At 42.5% G+C, this 23,180-nt stretch overlaps 1 protein-coding gene across 2 annotated transcripts in view; it reads right to left on the reverse strand.

Annotated features, from left to right (window-relative positions):
• The window catches only part of LOC121290697 (capZ-interacting protein-like), a 65,513-nt gene that overhangs the window by 14,777 nt on the left and 27,556 nt on the right, over window positions 1–23,180 (reverse strand). Inside the window, exons 1-2 of one of the 2 annotated variants that reach the window (XM_041211511.1) lie at window positions 13,609–14,040; window positions 9,065–9,172 (exon numbers count right to left, since the gene is read on the reverse strand). In XM_041211511.1, the coding sequence (XP_041067445.1) occupies window positions 9,065–9,145 (81 nt within the window). In that variant the 5' untranslated portion in view covers window positions 9,146–9,172; window positions 13,609–14,040. Of the gene's footprint in view, window positions 1–9,064; window positions 9,173–13,608; window positions 14,041–23,180 lie in introns of those variants that run through there. The other variant, XM_041211510.1, reaches the window with a different exon arrangement.

Genomic DNA, 23,180 nt, shown 5'->3' on the forward strand with positions numbered 1-23,180 from the left:
TCATCCAAGTAAATGATAACATGGGGCAATCCTTGGAGCAAGTTTTCCATTGTTCTTTGGAAAATAGCACACGCTGAGGAGACCCCAAAGTGTACACACGTGTATCGGCATAATCCTCAGTGCGTATTAATGGTGAAGAATTCCCTAGAGATAAAAACAAAAAACTGCGGATGCTGGAAATCCAAAACAAAAACAGAATTACCTGGAAAAACTCAGCAGGTCTGGCTGCATCAGCAGAGAAGAGTTGACATTTCAAGTCTTCATGACCCTTTAACAGAACTGAGTGAATCTAAGGAGAGGGGTGAAATATAAGCTGGTTTAAGGTTGGGGGGGTTGGGTGGGGGGAGAGAAGTGGGGGGGTGGTGTGGTTGTAGGGACAAGCAAGCAGTGATAGGAGCAGATAATCAAAAGGTGTCACACACAACAGAACAAAAGAACACAGAGGCGTTGAAGGTGGTGATATTATCTAAACAAATGTGCTAATTAAGAATTGATGGTAGGGCACTCAAGGTACAGCTCTAGTGGGGGTGGGGTGGAAAGGCTAGCAGGGCATAAAAACTTTAAAAATAATGGAAATAGGTGGGAAAAGAAAAATCTATATAAATTATTGGAAAAAACAAAAGGAAGGGGGAAGAAACAGAAAGGGGTGGGGATGGAGGAGGGAGTTCAAGATCTAAAGTTGTTGAACTCAATATTCAGTCTGGAAGGCTGTAAAGTGCCTAGTCAGAAGATGAGGTGCTGTTCCTCCAGTTTGCGTTGGGCTTCAGGGAACAATACAGCAAGCCAAGAACAGACATGTGGGCAAGAGAGCAGGGTGGAATGTTGAAATGGCAAACGACAGGGAGGTTTGGGTCATTCTTGCAGACAGACCGCAGGTGTTCTGCAAAGCGGTTGCCCAGTTTACGTTTGGTCTCTCCAATGTAGAGGAGACTGCATTGGGAGCAACAAATGCAGTAGACTAAGTTGGGGGAAATGCAAGTGAAATGCTGCTTCACTTGAAAGGAGTGTTTGGGCCCTTGGACAGTGAGGAGAGAGGAAATGAAGGGGCAGGTGTTGCATCTTTTGCGTGGGCATGGGGAGGTGCCATAGGTGGGGGTTGAGGAGTAGGGGGTGATGGAGGAGTGGTCCCAGAGGGAACGATCCCTACCGAATGCCGCCGGGGGGGGTGAAGGGAAGATGTGTTTGGTGGTGGTATCATGCTGGAGTTGGCGGAAATGGTGGAGGATGATCCTTTGAATGGGGAGGCTGGTGGGGTGATAAGTGAGGACAAGGGGGACCCTATCATGTTTCTGGGGGGGAGGAGAAGGCGTGAGGGTGGATGCGTGGGAGATGGGCCGAACACGGTTGAGGGCCCTGTCAACGACCGTGAATGGAAAACCTCGGTTAAGGGAGAAGGAGGACATGTCAGAGGAACTGTTTTTGAAGGTAGCATCATCAGAACAGATGCGACAGAGGCAAAGGAACTGAGAGAATGGGATGGAGTCCTTACAGGAAGCGGGGTGTGAGGAGCTGTAGTCGAGGTAGCTGTGGGAGTCGGTAGGCTTGTAATGGATATTGTTGGACAGTCTATCACCAGAAATTGAGAAGAGAGGTCAAGGAAGGGAAGTGTCAGAGATGGACCATGTGAAAATGATGGAGGGGTGGAGATTGGAAGCAAAATTAATACATTTTTCCAAGTCCCGACGAGAGCATGAAGCAGCACCGAAGTAATCATCGATGTACCGGAGAAAGAGTTGTGGGAGAGGGCCGGAATAGAACTGGAACAAGGAATGTTCAACATACCCCATAAAGAGACAGGCATAGCTGGGACCCATGCGGGTACCCATAGCTCTCGCCTGAGGACAAAAGCATTGCCCTCTTCTCCTCCCTTGTGATGTCATTAGTGGTAAAAAAGAATGCTAAGCTTTCGACATACTGAGACCAGTCATCTGCAATGGGGTCGAATGGATCAATGTGTCCGAACTGCAGCATCGTAAACGACTGCGAGGGGACTGCACTTCCGATAGGCTTTCCAGATAATGACGAATTTGGGTGTTTGGCTTACTGCGAAGTTGCGTTCCCTCTTATAATTTTCTGCCCATAACCACTTTTCAAGTATTTTCCAGTTTAAATGCATTGCCGCTTTAAGACCGGTCACTTTTTAAAAAAAACTGTCTCTGCAGCTGTCAGCCTTTCTCTGCTGGATTTCGCGTTCTTTTCAAGTTTTGGCAGGATCCCCACAATCGCGATTCTGCAGGTTTTTTTAATTTTAAACTGCAGCACTGCTTTCTGCACCATTGCCGGCTGTTGCCTATTTTACAAGATAAGTGCAGATGCTGTTTCCAGTCCTTTGCTCACCCGTCTTGAAATTTATTTTACAACTCAGTGCTTCCTTAAATAATACTCTCTTGTATCATCCAATATGCTCTCTATCCATAATACATCCCCACCATGTTGAAACCAACAGTCACTATACCACATTTTACTCCACTTCATTCCCTCTCAGTACTGAAAGTGCTGCAACTCTACTTCCTTCAACTTTGCCTTTTTAAAAATTTTTTTAAAAAGTTTTTTAAAAATCCAAGCTTAACATCACCTAATGATTTTTTTTGATAAGGTGCTGGTGAGCTGCCTTCTTGAACCGCTGCAGTCCATGTGGTGTGGGTATGCCCACAGTGCTATTAAGGAGGGAGTTCCTGGATTTTGAGCCAGCGACAGTAGAGAAATATTTCCAAGTCAGGACGGTGCGTGGCTCAGAGGGGAACTTGCAGGTGGTGGTGTTCCCATGCAACTGCTGCCCTTGTCCTTCTAGGTGGTGAAGGTCTCAGGTTTAGAAGGTGCTGTCGAAGGAGCTTTGCTGCAGCACATCTTGTAAATGGTACACACTGCTGCTGCTGTACACTGGTGATGGAGGGAATGAATGTTTAAGGTGGTGGATGGGTTGTCAATCAAGTGGGCTGCTTTGTGCTGGATGGTGTAGAGCTTCTTGAGTGTTGTGGGAGCTGCACTCATCCAGGTAAGTGAAGAGTTTTCCATCACACTCCTGCCTTGTAGATGGTGGACAGGCTTTGGGGGGTCAGGAGGTGAATTACTCACCACAGGATTCCCAACCTCAGACTTGCTCTTGTAGCCACAGTATTTATATGGCTAGTCCAGTTCAGTTTCTGGTGACCCCAGGATATTGATAGTGGGGGATTCAGTGATGGTAATGCCATTAAATGTCAAGGGGAGATGATTAGATTCTTTCTTGTTGGAGATGGTCATTACTTGACACTTGTGTGGCATGAATGTTACTTGCCACTCGTCAGCCCAAGCTTGGATATTTTCCAGGTCTTGCTGCATTTGGACATGGACTGCTTCAGTATCTGAGGAATTGTGAATGGTGCTGAACATTGTGCAATCATCAGCGAGCATCCCACTTCTGAGCTTAGGATGGAGAGAAGGTTTTTGATGAAGCAGCTGAGGATGGTTGAGCCTAGGACACTACCCTGAGGAACTCCTGCAGTGATGTCCTGGACTGAGACGATTATCCTCCAACAATCACAATCATCTTTTTTTGTGTTAGATATGACTCTAACCAACGGAGAGTTCCCACCACCACTCCACCCCACGCTGGATTCCCATTGACTCCAGTTTTGCTCGGGCTCCTTGATGCCACATTTGGTCAAATGGTGCCTTGATGTCAAGGGCAGTCACTCTCACCTCACCTCGAGTTCAACTCGAGGTGACCATGACACCTTCCATCATTTTACTAATGATCAAAGAGTAGACTGATGGGACAGAAATTGGCTTGGTTGTGTTTGTCCTGCTTTTTGCGATAGGACACAGCTGGGCAATTTTCCACGATGTCGGGTAGATGCCAGTGCTGTAGATGTACTAAAACAGCTTGGCTAGGGGCGTGGCAAGCTCTGGAACACATGTCTTCAGAACAATTGGCAGAATCTTGTCACACAGGGCCCACAGGCTGCCTTCAGCTGTTTCATGATATCACGTGGAGTGAATCAAATTGGCTGGAATCTGGCATCTGCAATGCTGGGGATCTCAGGAGGAGGCCGAGATAGATTATCCACTTAGTACTTCTGGCTGAAGATGTTTGCAAATGCTCAGGTTTCAGCCTTGTCTTTTGCACTGATGTGCTGGGCTCCCCCATCATTGCGGATGGGGGAGCTTCCTCCTCCTCCTCCGGTTAGTGTTTAATTGTCCACGACCATTCCCGACTGGATGTGACAGGATTGCAGAGCTTAGCTCTGACCTGTTAGCTGTAGGATCACTTACCTCTGTACATTGCATGCTGTTTCTGTTCTCTGGCATGCAAGTAGTCCTGTGTTGTAGCTTCACCAGGTTGGCACCTCATTTTTAGTCATGCCTGATGCTGCTCCTGGCATGCCATACTGCACTCTTCATTGAACCAGGGTTGATCCCCTGGCTTGGTGGTAAAGGTAGAGTGCAGGATATGCCAGGCCATGGGGTTATAGATTGTGGTTGTATGCAGTTCTGCTGCTGCTGATGGCCCACAGCGTCTCATGGATGTCCAGTTGCTAGATCTGTTCAAAATCTATCCCATTTAGCATGGTGGTAGTGCCACACAACACGATACAAGGTGTCCTCAATGTGAAGACAGAATTTCATTGCCACAAGGACTGTGCGGTGGTCACTCCTACTAATACTGTCATGGACAGATGCAACTGCGACTGGTAGATTAGTGAGAACGAGGTTAAGTATGTTTTTCCCCTCACCTCCTGCTGCAGACACAGCCTAGCAGCTATGTCCTTGAGGACCCAGCCAGCTCAGTCAGTAGTGGTGCTACCAAGCCACTCTTGGTGATGAACATTGAAGTCCACCACCCAAAGTACATTCTGTGCCCTTGCAAGTGGTGTTCAACATGGAGGAGCACTGATTCATCAGCTGAGGGTACGTGGTAATCAGCAGGAGGTTTCCTTGCCCATTTTGACCTGATGTCATGAGACTTCATGGGGTCTGGATTCAACATTGAGGACTCCCAGGGCCACTCCCTCCTGACTGTATACCAGGGTGCTGCCACCTCTGATGGGTCTGTCCTGACGATTGCTTCCTAATTTATCTCAACCTCATTTTCACTCTGTTCATAGACTCATAGACGTTGACAGTGCAGAAGAAAGCCCATTGTACCCACGCCAGTCGACAAAGATCTGACTACATTAATCCCATTTTCCAGCTCTGGCCCATACTCCTGGAGGCTATGGCAAAGCAACTGAATATCTAAATACTTTTTAAATGTTACAAGAGTTTCTGACTCAACCATCCTTTCAGGCAGTGAGTTCCAGACTCCCACCATCCTCTGGGTGAAAAAAATTCTCAATACCCCTCTACCTCTTATCTTAAATCTATGCCCCCTGGTTATTGACTCCTCTACTAATGCCTTCCTATTCACCCTATCAATGGCCCTCATAATTTTATACATTTCTATCAGGTCCCCTCTCAACCTTCACTGCTCCAAGGAAAACAACCCCGGCCTATCCAATCTTTCCTCATAGCTCAGACCCTCCAGCCCCGGCTGCATCCTGATAAATCTCCTCTACACCCTTTTCAGTGCAATCACATCCTTCATATAAGGTGGTGACCAGAACTGCATGCAGTACTCCAGTTGTAACCTAACCAGCGTTCTATACAGTTCCAGCATAACCTCCCTGTTCTTGTATTCTCTGCCCCGGTTAATAAAGGCAAGTATCCCACATGCCATCTTAATCACTTTACCTACCTGCCCTGCTATCTTCAGGGATCTGTGGATATGCATGCCAAGCTCCCTCTGATCTTCAGTGCTTTTTAGTACTTCACTCCTACCATTCATAGTGTAATCCCTTGCCTTGTTAGCCCTCCCCAAGTGTATTACCTCACACTTTTCAGGATTGAATTCCATTTGTCACTGCTCTGTCCACCTGACCAGCTCATTGATATCCTTCTGCAGTTTACGTCTATCCTCTTCACTATTTACCACCCTACCAATTTTCGTGTCATCCGCAAACTCCTTGATCATACCCCCCACAATTAAGACTAAACCATTTATGTACACCACAAACAGTAAGGGGCCCAGGCACTGAGCCCTGCAGAACTCCAGTGGAAAGAGACTTCTAGTCACAGAATCATCCCTTTACCATTAGCCTCTGCTTCCTGCCTCTCAGCCAATTTTGGATCCAACATGCCACTTTGCCTTGGATTCCATGGGCACTTATTTTCTTGACCAGTCTGCCATGAGGGACCTTATCAAAAGCCTTGCTAAAGTCCATGTAGACCACATCAAATGCATTACCCTCATCAACACTCCTGGTTACCTCCTCAAAGAATTTGATCAAATTTGTCAAACATGACCTTCCCTTAGCAAATCCACGCTGACTATCCCTGATTAATCCGTGTCTCTCCAAATGCAGATATATTCTGTCCCTCAGAATTTTGTCTAGTAACTTCCCCACCACTGAGATTAGACCGACTGGCCTGGACTTTCCTGTTCTATCTCTTCCTCCCTTTTGTAATAACGGGACAATGATAGCAGACCTCCAGCCCTCTGGCATCTCACCTGTGGCGAGAGAGGATTTGAAAATTACTGCCAGGGCCCCTAATATCTCTTCCCTTGCCTCTCTCAACAGCCTGGGATACATCTCATCCAAGCCTGCAGATTTATCCACTTTTAAGGATGCTAAACCCACAAGTACCTCCTCTCTCACTATGTTAATTTCCTCTAATATTTCACAGTCCTCCATCTTGGTGTCTGTACCTGTGTCGTCCTTTTCCATTGTGAAGACCGACACAAAGTATTCATTGAGGACTGTCCCACGTCTTCTGAGCCCACAGGCAAATTACCCCTACGGTCCTTAATTGGCCCTACTCTTACCATTGTTATTCTCTTGCTCTTTATATATTTTTTAAAAACCCCATTGGGTTTTCCTTAATTCTACCCACCAATAATTTCTCATGCACTCTCTTGGTTTTCCTAATTTCCTTTTTAAGTTCTCCTCTGCACTTTTTATACTCCTCTAGGGACTCTGCCGTTTTGAGCTCTCAGTGTCTGCCATAAGCTTCTCTTTTTTCCCTTAATCCTAACCTTTATGACTCTTGACATCCAGGGTTCTCCGGACTTGGTTTCCTACTTTGTCTTTATGGGAACATATTTGCCCTGTACTCTCACTATTTCCTCCTCAAATGCCTCCCACTGTTCTGACACAATTTTATCAGCAAGTAACTGCTCCCAGTCCAGTTGGGCCAAATCATATCTCATCTTAGTAAAATTAGCTTTTCCCCAGTTTAGAATTTTTATTCCCAGCCCAACCTTATCCTTTTCTATAACAATCCTAAATCTAACTGAATTATGGTCACTATCCCCAAAATGCTCCTCTATTGATATGCCTTCCACCTACCCAGGCTCATTTCCAAATATTAGGTCCAGAACTGCCCTTGTGATCTCCTGGCCTATGAGCTTGGTCTTTCATCTTGGTTTCACAGTGGGGACAAAAAGGAACAGTAACTATTGGCTAATATTTGTAAAGATTACAGAAAAAAAATCCTTCCCAGTAAAATGGAGCATGCATTATATTTCGTTTTCTTTTTTAAAAAAAAGTTTGCATAAACCATGTATGAAATCAATGGAATCTTAGAAATTTACAGCACGGATAGAGGTCATTCAGTCTATCCTGTCTCTGCCGGCTGATAAATAACCATTCAGCCCAAACCCACTTCCCAGCACTTGGTGTGTAGCCTTGTTGGTTACTGCACTTCCAAGTACTTTTTAAATATTGAGGCTTTATGTCTCTACTATCCTTTTAGACAGTGAGTTCTAACTATTCCTCTCAAATACTTTCTAAACCACCTACCTCTTCTGCTAAATTTATCCCCTCTCATTACGGACCCTTCAACCAGAGGGAAATAGGGCCTCCCCATCCACTTTATCTAATCTCCTCATAATTTTATACATTTCAGTTAGGTCTCCCCTGAGCCTCCTTTGCTCTAAAGAAAACATCCTAGCCAATACAATCTTTCCCCATGACTAAAGTTCTCCATTTCAGCCAACATCCTTGTAAATCTAATCTGTGCCCTCTTTAGTGCAATCACATCTTTCCTATAGTGCGGTGACCAGAACTGCAAACAGTGCTCCTGCTGTGGCCTAACTAGTGTTTTATATAGTTCCAGCACAACCTGCCAGCTCTTGTATACTATGCTTCAGTTAGTAAAGGCAAGTATTTGTATATCTTCTTGAACAGCTTACCTATCCATCCAGTCACCTTCAGGGATTTGTGGACATGCACTTGAAGGTCCCTCTCTTCCTCTACACTTCTCAGTATCCTACCATTTATTGTGTATGTCCTTGCCTTGTTAGCCTTCTCCAAATAATAAAACTATTAGAGGAAAGATAATCAAGATAGATGAAGGGATTGATTTAAAGCAGGAGGACATGAAGCGGAGAAACGATAAAGAGAGAGGCAGATGTAACAATAGGCAGTGAGAGACAGAACTAAATATAGAACATTGACATAAATGGAGAATCTGGGAATGTAATCATGAAAGGGAAGAGCAAGAAGGGAAAATCCAAGATGAAGAGCATTTTATAAAAAAGGGAGGAGCGGCAAGAAAATATTCAGATGCAGAATATTGAAACTGTCTATAAGTGACAGGTCTGGATGTCATTTAGAAGTAGTTAATTATTTGTCATATTTTTAAAAGATACAGATTTCTTAAGTAATGTAAAATTTAACATTCTATGACCTCAGAATAATGTCAACAGAAGTGTGAATACATAATGTCTGAGAGAAATTTGGGTGCTGTTAATTCATTTGTGAAAATAGGACAAGGAGTTTCATATGATTAAACATTTCTATGCTTCATGTTATTACAGGTACAGTGACTCAGATCTGGCTAGCCGAAAACCAGATATGTCTGAAAACCAGTCATTTTTATAAGCTGCCGTGCATGTATTTTAATTCTTATTAAAAGGAATAAAATAACTTGCCGGCTTACCGGTTTTGAGACACTGTACCTGTATTATAATGCCTGCTGTACATAGTTCTATCAAATAAAGCCACAGTAAATATTCTTCTTGTAAAATGATCTGAACACTTACCTCATTCTTTTCCAAGGTGTTGCTTGATTCTTGTTTGAATTTTGAAGCTAATGCAGCAACTGACATAGGCTTTTCTTCCATGGTTTGAATTGCATCTCCTGATCTCTCCTAAAATGGAAAAGGACAAAAATATAAATGAGGAAACTCACTTATCGACCATAACTTCTGGTCAGATTCTCTCTTTCTGTCTATTCAGGTACCATGCCATGAAAGGGTGTTGGCGACCATGGACTTCTGTGTTGGTCCATGGTTAAGCTTGGCAAGGTACTGCAGCGATTTGCTGTTGTTTTCTGCAGATGGCTGTCTGGAGACAGTATTTTCACATCTATTAGAAAATCTGCACCACCTCAATCACTGAATTCTTTACTCAGTGTAAAACAAGTGCAAGGCATCGTGCCCCTATGATGTTCCTTAGCAGCACTTTACCTACATTATTCCAATCCATTCTTGTTGTCTTTAGACTATCAAATAAAAATCACTTAGTGTCCCAAATAAGAATTACAAAGGAGCTTTTACAATATTGAGGTATTAAACCTTCATATCAATTGCCTGGTCTACATTTAAACTTGGGTTCAGGTTAATGGACTTGACTGCCATAAGATTTTTAAACAATAATTACTCTCAAGATGTAGGTGTCACTGGCAAGGGTGACTTTTGTTGTCTCTCCCTTGTCACCCTCAGAAGATGGTGGTGGGCCTTCTTCTTGAAGAACTACAGTCTTAAGTGATTTGAATGTATAGCAAAAGCATAGCAAACCACTCAGTTATATTACTGTGTCAACTTCAAAATACAAATTATAGGTTCATTAAAACAGGAAACACAAACAAGAAATTATAATTATAGGGCATATAATGGCCACGAATTTAAAGCTAGGCTACTCTTGGCCCGGACTGTTCTCTACAACAACTCCCTCTGTGGGGATCCACTTGTACCATGTTGGAGGCTGTTATGCCTCATTTCACTGGGCTTACTGGTCTCCAATCTGACATTCTCTCTCTCTGAGGCAGAGGAAGATCGCCAATAGTGGGACCCAGCAGTTGGGTCCCCACAGAGTTTGTGGCCATTCACTGGAGTCCTGGCAAGCAATTGGCCCCAAGCACATGAATTCTATATGGTATTTTTTTATCCCCCATGGCTTTGTCCACATAAAGTGAGGATCAAGTAAATGTCCCTCAGAGTGCAGTTGTGATGCCTCAGGCATAGGTATGGTGATCTGCAGCTTCTGGAGAGTATAAAAGGTCTGTCACTCGGTGGAAATGCGAAGCTGCAGGATGACCGAACATCAAAAATAAAGAAATGTCTAAGTAACGAGTGCTCAACATAAAAATTTATCAATTTATTGATTTCCTAGCACATTGCTTTTTTAGTATACTCAAGGCATATTTGCTACAATTTGTAGAATATTGGTATCCAAGACAAAAAGGAAACATGTGAGCCCAGGAGGAACTTCAAAGAAGAACTAGAAGGTTGATCTCAGCACTAAAAAGATTAAGGAATACAGGTAGATTAGAGAAACTCTTTTGTCATGAAACAAGTAAATTTAGGTGAAGCCTACACAATATTAAATAATATAGGTTTAAGCCTGCAGCATTACTTCAAGGTAAAAGAAGGCCATAGGATAAAGGGCATAGACCCGGAGGGGAAAGTCCAGAGCTGCTGTTAGGAAAATATTCTTTAGGGGGTTAGTCAACACTTGGAATAGGTTTCAGGAATAGTGGTGGAGAGAAAAACCTTATAACAGGGTTATGAATCTTACGAAGGCTCAGAAGCCAGAAAAATAAATCGTACCAAAGAGCCAAAGATTTAAAACATTGGAAAGGCAGTATTATGAAATGACACCACCTGTGTAAGCTTCCTAATTCTAATGGATACGTTGAGGACAGGGTCTAGATAGAACCAAGACCCTTACACCCTTTCCCTTACTGTCCACAATCAGCATGTTTTTTGAAAAGGAAGGTGTGCGTGCTTCTTAGCCCCCGAAATGTGTGGTCAATTTAAGTAACAGCAGCAATCTTTTGTGTGTTTAAATAGAGGATTATTTTTTTCATGCATTGACTCCATTAGTCTAAATGCTGCATCCCTCATGCACACACAGATGTGTGCACACACATGCATGCACAAAGATACAGTTCAAGAGAATAGCGCACTTTTACAAGTTGTAAACAAAATAATAGCTAATAGTTCATGTGTTTGGCTCATCGTATGAAAAGCAGCCATTGTGGGCCTGGCCAGTTGGTATTTTCACTCCGAAAGGGTAGTTTATGTGCTTTCAATATCTGTAGTCATATATCAGGGTGTATTGTAAGGTTCCCTCAAAGAGATGGATGTTTAGCAGGTTGCAAAGTTAGTCACGTGTAGTTTCTTCTTACTAAGAGATCAAGTTTCTTTACAGGTGAGCTTGGAAAAGGGATCAAGTTGGGAAATGTTTTAGATGCAATAGTCTCCAGGTTTAAAAAGATTTTGGACTACTGCCTTTTCTGCCGCTGATGTCCTGCAGCTGGTGCTGTGTAGACTGACTGACTAGTTTCCCTCTGGTTCTTGGAATAATAAAGGACTTAGTATCAGGAGCTAATTTCTGCCACATGATAGCAAGTTTCAGTGTCAATTATTGTCCACATAATCGGTTGGAGCCAGGGTGATTGATACACAATGGTGAAAATGATTGGTAACCCATCAACATACCAGCTACGATTAGCTCACTGGAAAACCTTATTTGACATTCCATCCTCATGACTCCAACATGTCTGGTAGCCATTGATTGTCAATCCAGGCGGGGGAGGGGGGGAATGCCAGTGAACCTTTCAGAGTGGATGTGGGGGACTGCTGAACCTGTGAGAGCGGCGTGAGGTGGGACGGGGAAAACTCTCAGATCAGGCAGCCAGGAGCAGTGCAAATGTGCAGATGCATTGGTCATTAGTAGCTATCAGCATACTCAGGACTGTTCACCAAATGCAGCTCAGAGGCAAAATCACATTGAAAAGTAAATGTTTTATTTTGGGTTTTGCAAGCATGGTCTAGTTTGTACTTTGTGGATTAAAAACAACTGAAGGAACATGCTATTTGATTCATTAGCCAATCGTTGGGAGGTATGGCTTACATATCACTTGCATAACAACTGCACAGTAGCGGCATGAAATGGCTTGCTTAACCTGTTGTTCAGTCTACCTCACTCCCTTTTCTTGACAGGCTAGTTGAGAAATCCACTAATGGGTTCTCCACTACAGTCTATCGCAAATGTACCTTCACTGGTCAATATATGTGTTGGGATTCGTATAGCTCCATGCACTATAAAATTAGCTGTATCAGCAAACCTATAAACAGGACCCAAGCCATTTGCTCACCTTGCAAGCCTGATGCAGGAATAGAGCACATCAAAGCTATCCTGTGGTGGCAATCCTGATCAGGCCATTATTCACAGTGTATCACACAAACTTGCCAATGGCCCAATGGCTGCCGCTTTCGGAGCTGAAAAGTGGCCAGTCTACCTCAAATTGTCCCAAAAATTTGAACAACAGGTTAAGAAAGCTGTTTCACACTGCTGCCATGCAGTGCTATGGGAGTGGTATTTTCCACTAACTGGATGCTGCCGTCAGTCCAAAAAGACACTCTGCCTACTGCACAATTGAGCAACGCTGTGTATGAATTTCACTGCTGGCATGATGGCAGATATGTAGGCCATACGTCCCCAAAAATTGGCTAATCAAATCAAACAACATGTTCCTTCAGATGTTTGTAATAGGCTGAGTACAGACCATGTTCAACCAGACGGTTCTTGCACAGTTCCACAATATTCTGTTCTTTAATCATGCAGAGTAGGTCAGGAGTCCTATCTGACAATAACTTTTACTTTTAATTTTCACCTTTATGGACCCTCTCCCCCTCAGATATGAGTCCTGATGCTGTAGATTTCCAAAGTTCCTTTTTAACTGACCAAAACAAAGTGTCTACTGTGAGATGTGATTCCACAGTTGGGCAGCACTTTCTGAACAATCCTGAGTGTGCTAACAGCTGCATGAATAATCAATTTAAGATATTCAGCTGAGCTCATAACATGGCTCATTTACACTTGTTAGAAATGACATACATTCATATGCAGGGACCTGTTCTCTGCAAACAAAAGGATTATGTTTAAACCTTGCATCTCTTTTGTATTACTGGGAGCTTGGGAAGCCTATGGTCAATTGACTGATAGAATCAAACAGCATGTTTCTCCAGATGCTTTCTCCATGGCAATGCCTTGGCCAAAGTCAACTTGCCGACCTATGGTATAAATTGTGGTGACCATTTGAAATTTGGCATCTTTGTGTTCATCTTGAGTGCAAGACAAAAAGCTTCACAACATGTCTCTCTTTGCAGCAATATTCAGTTTCAATACTACCAAACATTTCAAATAGTCAATACAACAAAGACACATCTCACATAACCACAAGCATTTGCACCCCTACCCACACAAATGTGGCACTCTATAGCCACATAGTTCCACAATATACCGTTCTTTACTTATGCAGAGTAGGTCAGGAGTCCTATCTGACAACAACGTTTACCTTCAAGTTTCACGTGTATGATTATTATCAGCAAAGCATTCTTCTTTAATCCTGTCCCCCTCAGGCCATGACAGTCCTGATGCTGTATCTTTCCAAAGTTCCTTTTTAACCAACCAATTAGTTACATATACCATAGTTCATGGTTTAGCCACTCTGGGAAAACACCCAGATCTTTCGCAATTCCAAACTATTCACACAACTTTCCAGGTTTTAGAACTTTCGGTAAACTCTTTGAGGTACTTTGTGAGTTCCTGTCTCCTTATCTGCCAAACAGAAACAACTGACTCTTCCTGAGTGATTTGCTTCTTCTCCTTACACGAATTCTCTGTGTTCCTCCTTCTGTCTCTGTCTGCTTTCTCTCTATCTGCATCTGTGCACTGATCACTTTCACCCTCCAGCTCCTCGGCTTCTACCTGTTCCTTTGTGTTTGCTTAGCAACATGGCTTCTTTCTTAACTTCCTTCCTGTTGGCACTGTTTCCAGGTCAAGGTTACCAGGTCACATGGACCAATATTTCCTATCCCAGAGAATTACAATTGATTCCTTTACAATTAATGCAAACTCTTAAAATCCTTTTCAAAAACTTTTAAAGGAAATTACAGATTCCATGGACCTTTTAAATAAATTACAATGTTTCCTTATTGTACTGCTTCTGGGTCAAAGATCATCACAGTGATATATTAGCATGGATAGAGGATTAGCTAACCAACAGGAAAGAGAATCAGGATAAATGGATCATTTTAATGTTGTCAAACTGCAATGAGTGAAATGACACAGGGATCAGTGCTGGGGCTTCAACTATTTACAGTCTATATTTATGAATTGCATGAAGGCACTGACTGTATTGTAAATTTGCTGATGATACAAAGATAGGTTGGAAAGAAAGTTGTGAGCATGACCCAGAATTTTGTGTTCAGTTTTGGTCTCCTAAGAAGAGATATACTTGCATTGGAAACAGTTCAAAGAAGATTCGCAAAAGTGTTATAACTATACTCGCAGAAATTGAACTGTGCTGACCAGGGCCTATTTACTGCTTATCACTAGTTGCCTTGTATAGTTGGTGGGCCACGTTCTTAAATCACTGAAATTCTCATGGTGATGAAGCTCCCATGACAGTATTTGATAGAGAATTCCAGGATTTTGACTCAGCAGCAATGACGTATGCCCGAGTCAAGATGGTGGCCTCAAACATTGCTGTTCTTGCCCTCCTCAGTGATAAAGTTAAGAGGGGCCGTTAAATGGAACTTGGCGTGTTGGTGCTTCAGTGCATCCTATAAATTGTAAAAACTGTAACCACAATGGTGGAGGGGGCAGATGCCAAGTCCAGTGGCAATGATACCAATCAGGTGACCCTCAAGATGATGATGATTGAGAATTTGAGTTGAAGGTGGCACCTTTGCTTTGTGTGGAGTTAAGGCCTGGCTTAAGGAGGGGCAAAATGGAGCTCAACATCCCTGGATATAGAGTTTTAAAGCAGGATAGGGAGGGGGATAAAAAAAGGTGGAGCATAGCATTAGTGGTTAAAGAATCAATCACAGCTGTGAGGAGGGATGATATAGTAAATGAAGCATCAAATGAGGCCATATGAGGGTTGAGCTCAGAAATAAAAAAGTGTTAGCCACACTAGTAGGAGTATACTATAGACCCCCAAATAGTGGAAGGGAGTTAGAAGAGCAAATATGTGGACAGATGTCCGAGTGCAAAAACAAAAGGACAATAATCTTTGGGAAATTCAATTACCCTAATAACAATTGGGATATGCACAGTGTGAAGGGCACAGAGGGTGCAAAATTCTTGAACTGCATTTAAGAGAATCTTTTAGCCAGCATGTAACAAGCCCAATGAGAGGGGGCACAATTCTAAATTTAGTCTTAGGGAATAAATCTGGGCAAGTGGATGAAGTAGCAGTGGTGGACCATTTTGGAGAACGTGACAATAATATAGTTAGATTTAGCATCATTATGGAAAAGAGCAAAAATATAACAGGAGTAAAATTTCCAAATTGGGGGAAGACCCCAAATTTTACAAAGCTGAGAGGGAAGCTGGTGACAATGGACTGGATACAGCTATTAGAAGGAAAAAATGTGTCAAATCAGTGCGAGGCATTCAAAGGTGAGATTCTACGGGCACAGTATGGACATGACCCCACAACGAAAAAGGGTGTTACTGCCAAGTCTAGAGCCCCCTAGTTATCCAGAAGCATACAGGCCAAGATAATGCAGAAAAATAAAGCTTATGACAGTCACAAAAGACGTAGTACTGTAGAAAGCCTAGAGGATCATAGAAAGTACAAGGGTGATGTAAAAATGTAAATTAGGGAAGCAAAGTGAGGATACGAGAAAACATTGACAGATAATATCAAAGAAAATCCTAAGATGTTTTACCGGTACATTAAGATCAAGAGAATAACTAAGGAAAAGCTAGGGTCTATCAGAGATGTACATGATAATTTGTGGGTTGATGTAGAAGATGTGGGCGGGGAGGCTTTGAGGAGTTATGGGGTGAACAACTCATTGCAGAGTATCAACTCTCTTTCCAGCATTTGTATCCATGCTATTGATATAGTTAGTGTAGTTAACCCTCTCATTACTGGTGACCCTCAAGATGATGATGATTCAGAATTTGAGTTGAAGGTGGCACCTTTTAAAAACAGAAGAAGGTGGGCTTTTTATGGTGGAGATGATCATTACCAGGCACTTAGGTGGCATGAATGAATGTCAGTCCCAGCCTGGTTATTGTCCATATTCTGCTGCACTCTGTCATGGGCTATTTTTCATCAGAGGAATCATGCTTGGAGCTGAACAATATGGAATCATCAGTAATCTGCCCTAAATTTACCTTATGATGGATGGGAGGCCATTGATGAAGCAGCAAAAGATGATGAGACCAAGAATGTCTCCCTGAGGAACTCATGCAGTAATGTGCTGGGACTGTAATTATTGCACTTTGCCAACCATCACTATCCTTTTGGCTATTAGGGGAAAACCCTTGAATCACTATTTTGCAATGATTCCCTAGTGCCTTATTCCATTAACATTATTCTGATTCAAAGGCATTTACTCTCACCTCTTATCTGGTATTCAGCTCTAATGCCATGTTTGAATTAAAGTGATGGCAAAGCCTGCAGCTGAGAGGTTCTCACAGAACCCAAGCTGAGTATCAGTGAGTAAATTATGGGTGGGTATCTGTTATTTGATACCACTATTTATGGCTCTTTACGTCACTTTTCCAATAACCTTGGAGGGGGAAGAATTAGCCAGGTTAGATTTGGCCATGTTAGATTAGCAATTTTCATGTTGGTTAGAACCAGTATCACAGCTTCACTGGAGCAAGTTTGGTTGGGAAGGCCCTAGAAATTTTGCCTGAGTCATCAGCATTACTCTCACATTTGACAGTCTATTTCTTTTGAAACATTGCCCATGGAAACTATGTCAACTGTAATAAAGACACTTTGGTAAAATATTTATAAATCTAATTTTAATGAGGGCTGGGAAACACACATTTGCAATGAGTTATCACCGTGTCCCTCCAATCATGGAATGCAAACTCAAATCCAGTTTAAGTTGACACAGCAAATTTCTTTCTATGCTGATTTTAGTGCTACCCTAGACCCAAGTGGATATGGATCCCAGTTCAAAATTATCCAGAATTTTGTGATTTTAAATTACATACAGAGATAGCATAAAGACAGCTAATTTGCAGAAATGGAGAAATGTACATACCTACATTTGTCAGAAGCATGTTGATGGGGCACCACATTGGAATTACCAGTGAGCTAGGCTCCACAAAGGAAAAGTATATTAATTCCAATGAGTGGTCTCCTTCACTTTATTCATCACAAAACACAGAACAAAAATTCTGAAAAGTTCAGTATAACTATGGTAATCATTGCCCAGAATTTTCAGCAGTGTAACACTGTTCACTTGACATCCTTATAGTACAAGGGAAATCTCAAAGTTAATCTGTAACTGGATGAGCAGAGGGAACAGTAGTTGTTGGTATTCATTTCAGTCGGTTTGCCTGCTATTTATTTTTTTTGGCAGCCAACACCCAATTCTAGTTACACCCTCACCTGATGCATCCTGTCTACACCCCTGTCTCTGAGTATATTTTTCTATTCATGTGTTGGGTATATATAGATTAATTTGGGTTTAAATATATATCCAGCTGTCAGTGCACTGCTGGGAGTTTTAGGTTCACACGACCTGCTGATAAGGTGCTCAGCCAGTAAGTGCTGCCTGCTTGCATGGCTGGATTATCTTTGCAATTCACGGGCAGTAGCACCAGTGATATTTTTAAATGACCCCTATTAAACTGAGTTTTAAACATAGCCATCTGTATTGCCTCTCACAATCATCTTTGAAGTTCAAATGAAAAACAATGACAGGAAGCCTGGCCTCAATGATGAGAAATTGCTAAAAATGCCATCATCAGCACTAAGGCAAAGAAACTTAACCCCTTCAAGAACTTACAGTTGGATTGCTGTACACTATTTTCTTAATGCACAACAAATGCCACATTGGAAAAATGGTTCTCTAATTGTAACATTTCTTCAATCTTCTAAGGGTTCAACTGTTAATATTACAAGTAGTTTGCTAGTTGAGTGAAGACTGTTAAAGTACAATAAAAGTAAAATACAAGGGGTTATTTTGGATATCGACAAGGTAGAAGATGTGGTATTCCATTAGTCACCTGATATTCAGTTTCATTGACTTCAACAGAATTGAATAATGGGCATGTTGTACAAGGAGTTAGACATGGGCTAACCTTTAAGGATATCTCCTAGGTGATGTCAAACACCCAATGTCATAGCTGTGCTGAATTCTACTTGTTAACAGAGGAATATTGGCTCCTTCATTCAAGTAATTACACTTGAAAGAGTTGTGAGACTTACTGACCACTTTAACCACTGTGCAGTATATGTGAAAGATTTATTGTTTATCCTTTAACACTTAATAGCCACACAATGTGTTAGTGCTCACAATACAGGAACAATTAAAGGACGGCTATTAGTGTAAAAGCTAAATACTGCAGATGCTGGAAATCTGAAACAAAAACAAAAACAAAAATTGCTGGAAAAACTCAGCAGATCTGGCCGTATCTGTGGAGAGAAAGACAGAGTTAACATTTCAAGTCCGTATGACTCTTCTTCGGATGACTCTTCTATTAGTGTATTACCTTGCCTGTCTTTATCAGGTCACTGACCTGCAATCATTAGTTATCTGATTAGCTGCCTGTGCCACTTACCTACTCACCTGCTGCTCCCCTAGCCTATTACTTCAATTTTCAACCTTTTTTTTTTGCTTTTTAAAGACTTCACTCCTGATGTCCAAGCCCCAACATTTCAGTTTTTGTGTTACATGGCAGTTGTGGTACTAAAATACCAAAGGATAGGCAAATGAGTTAGCTCCACTATTTACTGCAAATCAGCACTAGAGATGATCAGTGGATAGAATGCCCACTGTTGACACAAAGTAATTACTAGACCAATATCTCTTGATCCTGGCCAAATTTCTGGTCCTTTCAATGCATTCCTGCCACAGTTATAGCAAGAGTGCTTGAAAGGGCTTCAGATTTTCATACCCAGACATACAAGTCGCAAAAGCACTGAAACAAAATTATCAAGAAAAACGTGGGTGGATGAAATACCCCAAGGGCCCCCAAGAGAGTTAATCTCGTCATTGATGTACAACTTCTACAATGGCCATTACACCACAGTTTATATCCCATTTTGTAAGAAAGATATCCTGGAGGAACACCTGAATCTACTATAACTTCAAATGGCATGTGCCTTCTGTTTTCAGATATCTTCTGTTTCCAAACATAACACCATCTCTAGTCATCCCTGCTTTTTAACTTCAGTGTGCACAAGTATTATTTGTTCCAATGTAAGTGGTATTTATATCTTTGTGTCCAAGGAAATATTTGGGACATGATGTTATTTATGGATTTTGAATGTGTTGAGTTTCTATTTACAAGAGTACTCTGTTAGATAAAAACCACAATAAAAGTATAACCTCTACTTCTATGTTTTACCCATCTCTGTCTATGATTCTATGTCATACAGATGAACAGGTTTCTTCTCTACTTTCTAAATGTATTAAAGGTGTACAGTATATGGGATAAATTTTTGAACCTCTTCCTTTGAGAGACAGGACAATTCTCATCTGAATGTTACAAACTATAAACTAGTTTAACATCAAGAGCATCTTTCCTGCCTGGGAGTAACTGTATAATTAGATTCTATCTATCCTTGTGCTTAAATATAGTGCCAGAACAACTGGGATAAGAGCCCATAAAAGCTATCCACCTGTTGTCTCCAAGTCAAGTCCTTATTAGCTCAGATACAAACACTGCTGAAACCTCTAATGACCTCTATCCCATATCAGTGAAAATATGGAAGGAATTCTGTCCATGATCCCACCCAAAATCAAGCAGGATTGTAGCAGAGAATACCAAAGAGTCAGGCAGTGAGACTTATCACCATCGCACCATTTCAAACTGGGATTGTGTAATGAGTCCCAACCCAGGGCTGGGATAAATATGAAGGGTTGGACATGACCTTCTGGAAGTCTGGTCTCAAGAAGGAGTATAACCCCTACCAATGCTGTGTAACTATCAGATTGACAGGACAATCAGGAGGGGAGCTGGGGTAAATGGAAGATTCTCCCCATTAAGGAGGAGTTCCATTATCAAGACTTCAGTTGTGCCTCTATGTCCCAATTTCCTTGGTGTGGGCTAATTACACATGCAAGGCAGAATGGAAGACAGTCAATATGAGCGAGAAAATCTGTGGTAGTCTTACACTGGGAAAGCTGCAGCAACACCAGAAGACATGACAATGGGCCTTAAAGGAGAAACAACTCAAAAGTTAAGGGATGAGGGTTAGGAAGGAAAGGTCCCCCACTGAATGCTTCAGCCAAAACAGAGCAAATCTCTGGGGCCAACTGAAGGGTGAGAAAGCCACTACAATAGCAAATTCCTGGCCTATCCTGCACAACGAAGGAAAATCCAACAGGGAACTGGACTCCATCCCCAGAACTATTCACATGGAGTCAGCAGGGAAGGCATGGCCAGCGACAGCTTTGGTTGGGATAGGAAGAGGGAGATCTTGATTGGGCAGTGATAGCCTCACCAGCCAAATACTCAGTCACAATTGTACCTAAATCAGGAGAATTGCCCCTATTGAAGTAATTTCCCTGTATCTCATCATCCCCTTCCCAGTGCAAGAGTGGGCCAGTTTATCCTGATAAGATTTTTCAGAAGAATGAGAATAACACTACTTCACGGCGTCTTAAACACTGTTTCAGCTATTCTATTTGACAGCCAAGTTAATATTCCTCAAATCATTCCAATAGGTTTCTGTTGAACATTTGTTTCACTGGATAAGAATTCCAAAAATTGAGTCAGTGAACAATCTTTTGCAGCAACTCAAAAATTGCAACAAATTTCTCCTGAAGAAACTCTAGTGCTTTTATTTAAATATAAAAATCACCATGAGTGGAATTTTCCATGCCTGCTGGCACCAGGCGTGTTTGGTGGCATGAGTGGACAATGTGGCAAGGAGACCAAAAATCAGTTTCACGATGTTATGAAACCACTTTGCAATCATCCGCTCTGCCCATCAATGGCATGATTGCATGTTGACGTGTTTCACAACAATATATATAAGGTGTGTATTTGGCAGGCTGCACTTCACTTGGGACTTTGAGGTTTGTTTGCCTACCGTACTTCAGGCAGCACACATGGTCATCAGCTCCAGGCTTCGCAGACAGCACCATATCATTTTTAGGGCAGCTCCTGGGCAGGTCTCTACCTAGCAGATCAGCCATAAGGCGTGAGTGGCTTTTCAATGACTGCAGGGCTAATACTTGCTGAGGGAAGGGGGAGAAGTGGCCTCAGACAAGGGAAGAGGCTGCAGGTTGAGAGCTGTATCGGGGAAGGAGGGTATCCCAGGGTGTGTGGGAATAAAGGTTGTTCTGTGCAAGTGGCCTCAAGAGGGTGAGGACTGAGGAGGCAGTCTCCAAAGAAGATGAGGCCAGATGGAGATGTGAGGGTGTGTGTGAGAGACTGAGTGGTGATGTCCTTTGAGCTGGCAGTGAGCGAGATGCCAGTGAATGTGTGATGGGCTTGAGTATGTGAGTTTAGAGTGATGAGATGGTTGCCATACCCTGGCTGCATGAATGAAATCATTCATCCTCTATCTGCATTGCCAACTTCTTCTGTGCAGCATTGGCACTGATCACCACTCCCATTGCCTACCAAATCTAATTGCTGGACCTCCTGCAGACATAATGGGGGTAGAGGACTTCACGGCAGCCTTCCACGGCGTCCAAAAGGCGCTGGGGGGACGTGTCATTAAACCTGGTGGTGGGGTGGGGGGGAGCTGCAGTTTTCTTGCCTTTCAGGACCATGTCTTCTGTGCAACAGTCCTGGGCTGGGAGCACAGAGATGTGCGCATGGCTGCACTTTAAATACTGCACCCAGCGTGAGGAGGTAGCGAGGCGATGGCGTGGTGGATGAATCGGAGCCCGACCAACCATTGTAATGGCACATTAGCTGGGAATGCATGATTAATGAGGTGGGATTGGGACAATAAGGTGTGAAAAGCCGCCATTGTGGCCGGAGGGTAAAATGTTCTTTTTCCCACCTGCTACCACACTTAGTGCAAAACTGGGACAATTCCGCCCTATTTGTACATCAGAAGTTAACTGAAAAATTTTACAATGGGCAAATACTATACAATTTTCATTAAAAAAAAGACAGGGTGTCAGAACATCAGAGAAAAAGAATATTGCACAGTTCATCAGGCAGAGTGGTTTAAAATAAAGAAATTCCTCAGGCTTTGGTGAAATGTTAAAAAGTAGCCACCGCCTTTGTGGTAAACCACAGAATAGAGACACCTCATAGCATGTGGAGATTGTAGAATAAAAAATTACTGGTTATGTTTGCATTTTGAAACATTTTTACCAGAAATATAGTTAACAGTGAGGAAGATACTAACTGACTTCTGTAGGACAGACTAGTGAAATGAGCAGATACGTGGCAGATGAAATTCAACACAGAAATGTGAAGTGATGCATTTTGGTGAGGAGAATAGGGAGAAGCGATATAAACTAAATGGCACAACATGAAAAGGGATGCAAGTGCACAAATCTTCAAAAACGTGCCAGAAGCTATTAAGAAATTGGAGCAGGAGTAGATAATAGGGCCCATTGAGCCTGCTTTGCCATTCAATATGATCATGGCTGATCTTGGGCCTCAACTTCATTTTCCCACCCACTCCCCATATCCCTTAATTCTCTGAGACACAAAAAATCTGCCTATTCCAGATTTAAAGGTATTCAGCGATGGAGTATCCACAACCCTCTGGAGTAGAGAAATCCAAAAGATTCACAACTCTTTGAGTGATGTACTTTCTCTTCATCACAGTCGCAAATAATTGGCCCCTTATCCTGAAACTGTGCTCCCCCTGTGTTTTTGTTTCCATTGGTGGCGGAACTTACCTCTCAGCATCCACCCTATCAAGCCCCTTCTGAATTCTGTAGGTTGCGACGAGGTCGCCCCTCAGTC

Source organism: Carcharodon carcharias, chromosome 18, assembly GCF_017639515.1.
Source record: "Carcharodon carcharias isolate sCarCar2 chromosome 18, sCarCar2.pri, whole genome shotgun sequence".
Classification (NCBI taxonomy): domain Eukaryota; kingdom Metazoa; phylum Chordata; class Chondrichthyes; order Lamniformes; family Lamnidae; genus Carcharodon; species Carcharodon carcharias.